The sequence below is a fragment of the Arachis hypogaea genome, chromosome 19, assembly GCF_003086295.3.
Source record: "Arachis hypogaea cultivar Tifrunner chromosome 19, arahy.Tifrunner.gnm2.J5K5, whole genome shotgun sequence".
Taxonomy (NCBI): Eukaryota; Viridiplantae; Streptophyta; class Magnoliopsida; order Fabales; family Fabaceae; genus Arachis; species Arachis hypogaea.
The window spans coordinates 129,882,609-129,894,336 of NC_092054.1; the positions used below are offsets into that span (position 1 = coordinate 129,882,609).

The following is an 11,728-nucleotide window of genomic DNA, read 5'->3' on the forward strand; positions in this document are numbered from 1 at the left end:
TTCACCAGCAACAACAACAAATCCAGCAAATTGAACAATAACAAATTCAACAACGAATAAATAGGGCGGCGGCGGCGAACCCTAGAAACGAATAAATAGGGCGGCGGCGAGAAGAAAAATTGAAGTTGAAATTGGAGTTGAAAATTTGAAGAGAGGGGCATGAGGAAGAGGATGGAGGGGTTACGGGAGTGGGGTGACGGGAGTGGGGTGAGGGGATTACAGGAGGGTGAAGGATGAGGGATGAGGGATGAGGGGTTTGGGAGTCGAGAGTGGAAGTCGGGAGTAGAGTGAGGGGTGAGGGGTGAGGGATGAGGGGTGGAGGGTGAGGGAGTGGACTAAGGAAGTCAGGGAGGATGAGTGAGGGAGTGGGGTGAGAGAGTTAAGAGGGAGGGGGAGGGGGAGGGGGGGAGGAGAGAGGGGTGGTGGTTTGTTTTAATTTTTTAAATATTATTTTTAATTATTTTTATTAATAATGAAGGGTAATATGGTAAAAAAAAATTGAAGTGGAAAATGACAATTTTATAACGTTTTGTAATATTGAGGATGATTTTAATAACAAAAAAAGGTCGGTGACGATTTTGATTTTCATTCCAGACCTTAGGACGATTTCAGTACTTAACCCTTTTTTTAAATACATATTTATTTATCTACATATATTCTAGAGTAAATTATATATTTAAATAAAGTAGAATTTAAAATTACCCAATACAATATTTAAAAAATGATTATATTTCGGTTCTATACTTATTTTATATAAATTGCTGTTGGATAAAATTTTTTTAAAATTTATATATAAATCGTTAAAGAGTGTAAAAATTTATATAACAATTCACTATTATCAGAAAGTTTTAGAAGTTATAAAAAATTTATGTAAAAGGTGACTACTATCACGAACCCTTAGAGGTTTGAAAAAAATGGGAATATAAAACCATTGGTAAGTCCAATAGTTTATGTATATTTTGTTTTCTTCTTTCGTATGTCATCACTTTGAGTTTGTTTTTTGAAATGATGGTATGAAACAATTTACTCTTATATATGTGTGAAGCTAAAGTAGAAATAGGATATTCTTTTTGTTTGACAGAAACATAATTAATTTTAATACTGATTATTTTATTAAAATTTAGATATACTAGTAAATTCTTTTAATATTTATAAAAATTACTTTTATAATTATTTTAGATTGAACATGTAGAATCATTAGAATTTTTTGGAATAAAAAAAATTTTTAAAATCATTAGAATTGCAAAAAAACGCCATTTGCACCTAATTTGAAAAAGGAATCAACTTAATAAAATTGGATAAGAAACAAAAATACTAACTAATCAATAAGTCATCAGTGAATAAATGATTAATAAGTTCTAAATTTAACTAATTTAATTTAATTTAGTTAATATTATTGTATTATATCTTAATCATTTTTTAACTAACTTATGTGGTTTCGAAATTCATCATTACTTGTTTTTTTGTTTTTTTTTTTCTTATCCTACCTTATTGAATTTTATTTTCTTTCGTTTTGTTTTATATTTACATCTTCCATTACCTTTACCTTCCATATATATATAATTTCAATCGTTTTTATCATAATTTCTTTTCTAATCATTTTTCATATGTTCATTATCATTTTTGCACGATTTTCTCAGTATTTTCAGCCACTACAATCTCACTGCGTTTTTTCTTTTTTCTTTTTTTTTTCACCATGTGACGACTTAGTCTTATTTTAACTTTTTTTTTTGGTAAATGATTATATTTTTAAAATTCTAATAATTCTGCATGTTCAATTTAAAAAATTATGGAAGTGATTTTATAAATATTCAAAGAACTTAGCCGTATATATAACTTTCAATAAAATGACTAGTACTAAAACTAAGTATGTTTTTCCAAATCAAAAAGAATATCCTATTTCTACTTTAGCTTTACACGTGTATTGTAAGTTGTTTCATACCATAATTTAAAAAAAAAAAAACCCAAAATAATAGTATAAGATAGAAGAAAATAAAATATACACACAAAAAAAGTACATAAATAATTGGATCTACCAACGATTTTATATTTCAATTTTATTTTGACATGTAAACCTCTACAACAAAGATTTATGATAGCAGTAATTAAGATTTTACACAAATTTCTTATAATCTAAAAATTTATGATAATAATCAATTTTGACGTAAACTTTTACCGTCTTTAATAATTTATGTATAAATTTTAAAAATAATAAATTCTGCAATAATGTATACAAAATAAATACATAACCGAAATATAATCATTCTCTAAATATTATAATTAAGTAATTTTAAGTTTTACTTTATTTAAATATGCAATTTGTTTATATTCTATTTATAGTTTAATAATAAACTTAAGATACTGAATCTACATTGGATATATACGGTGAATAATAAAAAGTGTTGTATGCAGCTGAAACGTATACATACATTTTAAACAAAAATGTTTGGATAAGATCATATGAATTATGAAGAAGTTACTGTAGTATTTTTTGAATATAAAAAACAATAATAAATAATTCACTTTTAATTTGTATTAAACTATTTAAATATAAAATGCTAAATAAATTGCACCCATATTCCATAAAACAAATCTGCCATCCTTTCAAGTACATGTATCATCATGGTACAACGAACCATAGCACGTGGAAATGGGATGACAGAACAGATATACAGAAGTGTCTTGCACTCCGATCCATCAATCATATATAAAAAGCCAAAAACAGTAAAGAGATTTTTTTTTTTTTTTATATTCTGCTGTTTTTTTTTTTCTATTTTAATGCTTAAATAACTCTTAATTTTCTATCCTTAAGTTCAATTAAATGTCATAAATTATTTAATACCTATTTTTGTTGTAAAAAGAAGACAACTCAACATTAAATTATGAAAGATTAAAGATTTAGATTCCCCACATCAGAGAGGTTATAGCACTTTAATTTGTGCATTATTGTTGATGAGATGCACAGGCAACAAAGGAAATGCTTCAGACTGTGTTCAAAATGAAATGAAATTTAATCAAAACTTTTCTTTAATTCAATTTAGTTTCTTTTCAGAAACAAAAATTCATGAAGCAAATCAATGAAATGTGTTGAACTCCTTTAATTTAACATTCCAAAAGCAAAACGTTAATATCACATTATTACATACAACTTCTACATTCTAATGAAATATATACATATATTAATGTTTTGTCTTGATGAAGATAATATATAAATAATGTTAATTGCTTCATCTAATAAGAAGAAGATTCCTCTTACAATAATATGTATATATGTGCCTATATGACGGTGTTAAAAAAATTTATATGATTGACTCTCACATCATGCATATACTATATAGTTAAATGGTTATAAAAATGGATCTATTAAATTCATTTAATAAATTAAAGTATGATATGAAAATAAGATATATTATTATATTTAAGAGGAACTACTTTATTAATAATAATGCAAACAAGTGGGGAAGATCTACAAGAAGGAACTCATCATATTCCCAGATTTCTGCGCAGAAAGCAGCAATTGGGACTAAATATATAAACAAACAAATATATATGTATAACTGATAAACTAAAGCAGCCTTATACACTGTACTAACTGAACATTTTACACGACCAAAATTCCAGATTCACAAGTTCTTGGTACTTGGTGTTAATTTACACACAACAAATTAAACCCTAACCATGATGATCTCAGTAATTATTTTTTAACTATTATAGAAAGTATGACAGAAATTATTACAAGGCTAGGTGAAAGAAAAATACCTGATGATGTTCAAAGTAATATCTACCCAATAGTTATTTAGAGTGTGTAATATATAAGACTGGAAACAAGTTAAAGAAACTTACCATAATCCCATATGTATGATGATGATTCTTTATTTCCTCCAAAGTCTAAACATATATACACCAATCTTCATGTGTTATAAGTCTAATCATTTGATGCCCCATCATTTATTTAAACAAAAGGCATACGAAGTGCATCCATAAAATAATATAAATCAAAATAAAATAATAAAGAAATTCAAATAAACAAAGTTAAATGTGCATCCAAAGAGATTTATAAAAGGAAGTAAAAGGAGTTGGAGTTATGAAAATACCTACTAAATTATTCATAAATATATTAAAAAAAGATGCCCATGATCATCTTTTTTATTCCAAAACACAGAAACTAAAGATAGGGTAGAAAAAAAAAGAAGCTTCATGATCCATATACATTGATAAAATAAACATTACTTGCCTCCATCTCACAGTTCTTCACAACTATATATAATTAGTACTCTAACCTTTCAAATCTTTGCCCATTAATTCCTATCCATCAAACAAAGTCTTCAAGCTAGAAACAACAAAACAGACGAACAACGAAATCATTTGAACGTAACCTTGATTTGATCACACATCTCTAACACCTTGTCTCCTTCAATTCATCACAAATTATGACCGAATTCAATAAGGTGGTCGTCCATGAGGCCAAGGATAAGCCTCATGCCCTACCTGCCCTCCATTAGGCATCAAATTAGGTGGCATGTTATACAAAGGGAGTGATGTTGGATCGGGAAGGCCACCACCCCCGTGTAGCGAATGATGGCCTCCACTACCTCCAATCCCTGGAAGAGGTTGTGGTGGTGGAGAACCACCACCACCTGCGCCTCCTCCAGTACCACCACTGCTACCACCACCACCACCACCGCTAGGCCCTTCATCTTCCTCATCAAGTGGGAGCCTCTCATAGGTAGCATTAGCAAATGTGGCCGCAATGACCATAACAGGCCCAACAGCTACGAGTGACCCAACAACACTCCCTCCAATAACCTGACCTTGTCCACCGGCCAGATACACGGTTAAACCCGTGGACCCAGGAGGGGCAGGGCCAGGTAAAAATGCTCCTGTTAAAGATAAGATCTCGAACCTTCCATGAAGGACTACGGCGCCAGGCGCCGTAGGTTGTCGGATGGTAACATTGGCAACCGATCCACTCCCACTGAGCACACAAACTCCGCGTTGTCGCCTCCTGGCGAACTGCGCCACGCTCTCCGCCACATCAGCACCACCTGCTATCTCCATGACGTGGCTCCGGAGGGCATTGGGGCTATCCCTTGTGACGAAGATGGGTGGTTTAGGCTTGTTCTTGGAACCTGGAGGCCTACCTCGGGGTCTTCGGGTTCCAACTTCGACTGCACCTTCTCTTGGTTCATCTGATCCGTTATCCCTATTATCTTCATCTTCAACTGTGGGGGCTCTGTCGGTGTGCCCCTTGCTGCTTAAGCCAGGTGAATGGCTTCCTGGGTCAACCCCAGATAACCCCACCTGGGTTCCGGTCCACCAAGGATTAGCCAGCTTTCTAGCTAGGTTTTTTTCTATGATGATCAACAACTACCACACCAATTCACACTATCTTCTTTCACTTCTAAGTGAAGAACATGAAGGGAAAAGCAAAAGTCAAACCCAAGCAGCTTCAATTCTCATCGTAAGAAACAAAGGGCAAGCTAAGCTCTAGCTTTTTCTTCTGTCTAAATTAAGACCTAATAATCAACCACACATGATTCTCTTACTCAATCAGAAGAGAGAGTAAAGCTAAGCTGAGGAATTATGAGAGGTTCTGAGAAGAGAGAATTAGATTCAACGATTCTAAGGGAATCAAGTAAAGGGTATGAAAGCTGAGGGCTAATTGCTTAGAATAGGTAAAATAATAATACGGATTAATTCAAGATCAAACGATCATGAAGTGCTCTCTACCTTTCTTTTTTTTTTTTTTTCTTCTTCTTTTCCCCTTTTCTCTTTTGGTTTGTTTATAATAATATTTTTGGGTTACTTATATTGAGTATACATGAGATGATAGAAGTGAGTCTCTCTGAGTGGATACAAGATGGAACAGATGCGAAATTAAACCTTTTTTTGGGCAGAGAATCAAGCACAAAGAGTGAATACGAGGGCACAAACAGAAGAAGAGAGAGAGAGAGAAAGAGAAGTAAGAGAGATGGATGAGACAGAGCATATAGAATAGAATTGTAAAAATAGGAGAGACACACTATCTAACAATAAGATATAGTACAAAGAGAACCAACACAACACAAAAACACAGTTTGACGCAACAACAACAAAGGAGAGAAGAGATGATATGTTCTCTTTATCTCTTTCTTTGTTGGTGAATCTATGAGACCTGTGTTGTCATTTAGGGAGCTCACATATTTTATTTTTTTATTAATATTTTTTTAAAATATACTAAATATAAGTTTAGTTTATATAACCAATATTATTATATGTATTATTCTTCATTTAAAGATAATAAATAATATAGAAAAAATTAAATATTGTATTATCTAAATATTATAATGTGAATAAGACAAATATTTTGAAAATTTTAAAAAGATAGAAATACTATTTATATTTTAAATTTATTTTAGAAATGTTGAATTTGGTTGTTGGGGGTTCTGGTGGTATTAGTGTAAATAAAAGGGAAATGAAGAAGGAACAATATATGCACTGCTTTTGGAGGAGTGTCTCGGAAATTAGGGTTTTTAATTTTGAGATGTTGGTGGGGTCGCATGCGCGTGGACAGGGTGGGGAGCACGACGTCGTTTTCTCGGGCCCCGATATATACCAACATAACGTTGCAAAAGACTATATATATGTATGAGTAACTAGCTAGAAGAAATGAAGGCATTGCCATTCTGTATTTCTGAACCTTGTAACTATATTATTGTATTTTCACCTGTCATTGTAAACATGGATATTCATCATCATTTAATTTCCCCTCAGCTTGCTTTTCCCAAATTATTTTTCTTTTATAAGAACTAGGCTAAACTATAATATAATTCATGAAATTTATTAATTATATATATACTTGAATTTTTTTTTTTTTTTTATGGTTTTCCACCTATTTGGACCACTACCTGCTAGCTAGTAGGAATAAGAAATTATAGAACTGAGTTTAATTTGTAGGACTCGATGATCACAAATATCATATTATAGTTGAATAGCTTTAAATCCCAAAAGGTAATTCATATGATGGAAATTAAATTATTTCACATTTATAAACCTTTATATATTTCCAAATTTGAAAATGAAAGAGAGGATTTTGTTAGGTTTTCGATCATTAATATAAAATATTGTCGAATTTTTATGATAAGAATCAAACGGGATATTGTCCTAAAATTAATCAGGTTACCCATAAGTAACTTATTGTATAGTTTGAGTAGTACAATATTAAATTAAATGAGTAAGGGTCGTGTATCGATGCTCAAATATAGGGTAAAATGAACATAGATTTTTACGTTTTTTATTAAGAGACGAGGATAAATAAATTAGTACACACAAACGTGACAGAAGAAGTAATTAAAGATAATCATAGAGACAATTTAAATACGCAATTTAAAATATGAAATATAAGCACCCTAGTATAAATAAAGAGATTTAAGTATATTGTGTATATTTATAATAGAAAAATAAAGAAAGATGTAGTAAATCATAGGCTTTAAATAAGTTGCTCAAAGTAGCAGAACATCTTTAGTTTTATATGTGAAAAAAATACATTTGTAACTTAAAAATAAATTTTATCACTGTCATTAGACTAATTATGTTATATAAAAAGTAGTGTTCAATAAAAAGTGGTAAGTATGATGAATATAAATTTAGTATTGAAAAATAGATGATACTTAGATAAATGAGCGTCAAATACAAATGAATAGAATAAAGAACAATAATATAAAAAAAAAATTGAACTAGTTTTTATTATTAAAAAGATGATAAAATCTCATTTTAGGTGATTTTAATATGTAAGGGGAACAAAAATTTGCAAAATATCTAATTAAAAAATAAATTAGATGAAAGATAGACAAGTAACCAAAAATATAAAAAAACCTAAATATGTCATGCATAAAAATAGTCAAAAAAAGATTTATGTGTAAATCAATTTTGCTATAAACATGATGTATTATAATAGGATATAATAATGTTATTTGATTTATGTAGCTATTTTTATCTCATGGATAAAGTAGTTTTGTTGATATTGTTCAGAAACATTTATAAACACCATAATGGCCAATTTTTTTTTTTTAATAGATATTAAACTTGCACTAGAAGTTTTTAAAAAAAAAATAAAAAAGGAACAACACAAAACAAGGAGTGTATGTGATAAAACCAAAACAATTTAACATTGTTAAAAGCGACTAGACTAATCTCCATATTGGAGAAGAAAAGAAAAACAAGAGCAAGCAAATTAAAGGAAAATGAAGAAAACTCCGTTGATGGTATAACCGAAAGAAAATTGAGAAACCTAGTAGTCTTCGAATCTTTCTAATTAACAATTTGGCTTCCAATTGTTTTCCTCCAAGCTCCCAAGTACTAAATTGTTCAAAAATCCTTTCAAATTAAATTTGGCCATTGTTAACACTACTTTACAACGGTCAATCATGCTCTACCTCTGTCCCATGGCACCATACCCTACCTCACTAGTGACTTCATCACCCCTTTTTGTTTTTAACTCTACATTTTATTTTATGACGAATTTCAGTGGTATTCTATTTTTATAATTTTTCTTTATGAGAAACTTCTTATATTAGAAGCTAATAAGTCAAAAAGTCTCTCTCATTTTTTATTAGAACTTTTCATGTTTTTGTTATTATAAATTTAAAACTTCCAAAAGAAAATTATTTAGTGTTTTTTGAAAGTACAATATATATCTAACTACTTTAAAGAAAAAGGAAGCATTTTTTTTTAAAACACACAAAAGAATTACTTATAAAATAATTAATGTATTCAAATACAAAATATAACTTAATATTCAAATGAGATGTGTATCTTTCATGCCATTAAAACAATTAAGGACGATCAAGCATATATGCATATAGATAATAGATATGCATTGAGAATATTTGTATTTTGTGGGAGTACGTACTCCTCGACTAGCACCTTATGGATTTGTCTACGCTCTACTAAGGTTTTACTACGTTATCGTTATGGTTACACTTTTTTATTATTTTTTTCGTCAAAGTGTTTTTTATCTTCTTCTACTTTCTTCTCTTAATTTCTTTTCTGTTTCTAATTCACCCTCACTTAATTCTCTGATTTTCATTTCCTCTCCCAATTCATTCGTATGCTGGATTTTTCTTTTAAATTCACTCCATTTTCTAATTCACTCATTCCATATATCTTATTTCTCTCCGAAATCATTAAATACCAATTCTGATTTTCTCTACACCATGAGCAACAAATCAGAAACTCAAAACTCTCATATAATTGACAGTGATAAAAAGGATGATTTGATCATTTTATCTTATGAAGATGTTTGTGAAGGAGTTCAAGCAATATAGAAGGAGTTCTCTATGCAATATGGAATAAACAAGAAGGATTCAGAGTAGTCAAAAAATTCAGGAACCAATTTTAATTTTTTTTAGAATGACTCTTATGTGACTCGAATTGAGAGGGGTTCGCCTTGGTTATTCAAAAGTTTTGTTCTTCATGTTAGCAGATGGAAGCAGTCAATAAACATGGAGGATAATCACATCTCTTTTTTACCTGTATGGGCACAATTTTGGGAATTGCCTGAACAATACAAAATGCTTGAGGTTGGCCGAAAACTGAGTGGGAGACTTGGTCAAATTGAAAATGTTGCTCTGTTTGAAGTTAGAGGCAAAGATAAACGCATAGTGAAGGCTAAAGTGGAACTGAACGGTGATAAAAGAGTGAGGGATACACTGAAATTGCTTGATCCTAATCAGAAAATGCTGGAGATTGGAGTACGCTATGAACATATAGGTGTGTTCTGTACTTATTGTACAAAATTGGGGCATGAATCTAAGAACTGTCAATTTTTTATTGATGATTCTACCCAAAACAATATCAATGAAGATAGAGTCGGTGAATGGCTTAAGGCAGATCAAGTCGGTAGGCGTTTAACTGAAAAGAGAGCTTCCTTCAATCCTAATCAACATTGGGATGGTTCTATTCCAGCTCAACCGAAGAAAAAATCTCCACCTGCTTGGCTTTTTGATAGTTTCTCAAAATTGAATGTGCAAGATGATCAGAAAAAATAGAATAATGAAAAAATTATTGCTAATTCGGGTTCTAGAGCAAAAAATGAGGGTGAATAAGAAAACACTGGTACGACTACTGATACTAATTCTTCTTCTAATTCTTTATTTGGAATATCCTATCCCATGAATAATGTCCAAAACAATAACAACGTCATGTCCAAGCTTATTAGAATGGAGAACAAAAAGCTAAACCTGAAACAACTTGCCAGAAAGTCTGTGATAGATTTCAAACGGAGGAGTGGAGGTAATGTTATGCTATGATGGTGGAGGGTGCTAGCCTTCAAGTGGTACCCAAAGAAATATGAAACTGCTCTCGTGGAATTGTCGGGATTTAGGGAGACCCCTGAAAATCCACAATCTTAAAGGGATTTGCAAATCTTACTCCCCGAGGTTTGTTTTATCTGTGAAATAAAAAATCAATCTCGACAAGCTGAAGGAAAACTAAGATCTTATGGTTTTAAGGAATGGTTTATTGTGGATTCGGATGGATTATCTGGGGGTTTGGCAATGGCATGGACGGATGGTTGTACTATTCAGATTTTACACCATGGTAGATTCTTCATTGCGGCACCAATTCTGACAGCTGGTTCTAATGATCCCTATGGTGTTCTAGGTGTTTATCTCAGTTCAAATGATCAACATAGAATGGCTCAATTTGCTGAATTAACTTCAGTTACCCAACAGTTCGATAGTAAGGTTATGTTAATGGGTGATTTTAATGCTATTTCTAATCAATTGGAGAAAGCAGGTGGGGGTGTAAATCTCCTTCTTCTATTAAAACTTTTAACAGTTTTATTAATGATAATTCTCTAATTGATATTGGTATGGTCGAATAGGCAGCGTGGTGATGAGTTGATACAGGAAAGACTGGACCAATTCCTGGTAGGAGTTGATTGGCAGCAACTCTATCCCAATGCATCGGTTCTTAGATTGTCAGAATTAGGGTCGGATCACTCCCCTCTTCTCTTAAACTCTAATATGAGAATTGAGAGATCTAAACAGCGATTCAAATTTTAAGAAAGATGCTATTCCAATGATGAAATAAGGCAGATTGTTAGAGAGGTTTGGTACGAATAGATTGATGGTTCAGCCATGTATATCCTAGCTCAAAAAATAAAGCGTTGTCGGCATAAGATTGTCAGATGGCAGCGAGAACACAGATCTAATTCGAAGGTGGAGATTTATTTACTACAGTCTAAATTAGAGGAACTTCGTTTAGCAGAAATTCATGGAAGCGATATCATTTCAGAAATAAAGGACAAACATGAAAAAGCATTGCAAAATAAAGAATCTTATTGGAAAGATAAGTCTAGAGTCAAATGGCTCAAATCCGGTGATCAGAATACAGCTTTCTTCCATCAGAAATTTAGAAATTGAACCCGAAGGAATAAAATTTGGCAACTAACTGGCAGTGATGGTGAAGTGGCTATTTCAAATGCTGGTATTGCTTCTGTGGCTGAATCTTATTTCAAAGACATCTTCTCCTCTTCCTGTCATGAGAATGCTGAACCTCTGTTTACTGATTTTGAACCTAAGGTTACAGCTCACATGAACTGTAGGCTTTAAAGACCAGTGACTATGGAAGAAGTGAAACGTGCAACATTTAGCATTCATCCTCAAAGTGCTCCAAGAGATGATGATATGACAGCAAAATTTTTTCAAAGCTTTTGGAACATACTTAGTGGTGATGTGTTTTGAGC

At 31.6% G+C, this 11,728-nt stretch overlaps 1 protein-coding gene across 1 annotated transcript; it reads right to left on the minus strand.

The window, feature by feature from the left end:
• Nucleotides 1-4,082: 4,082 nt before the first annotated feature.
• On the minus strand, nucleotides 4,083-6,146 carry LOC112778740 (AT-hook motif nuclear-localized protein 20). Its single transcript, XM_072227786.1, has one exon. It carries the CDS (start codon nucleotides 5,056-5,058, stop codon nucleotides 4,441-4,443), a length of 618 nt encoding a protein of 205 aa, XP_072083887.1. The 5' UTR covers nucleotides 5,059-6,146; the 3' UTR covers nucleotides 4,083-4,440.
• Between the last annotated feature and the right edge of the window lie 5,582 nt (nucleotides 6,147-11,728).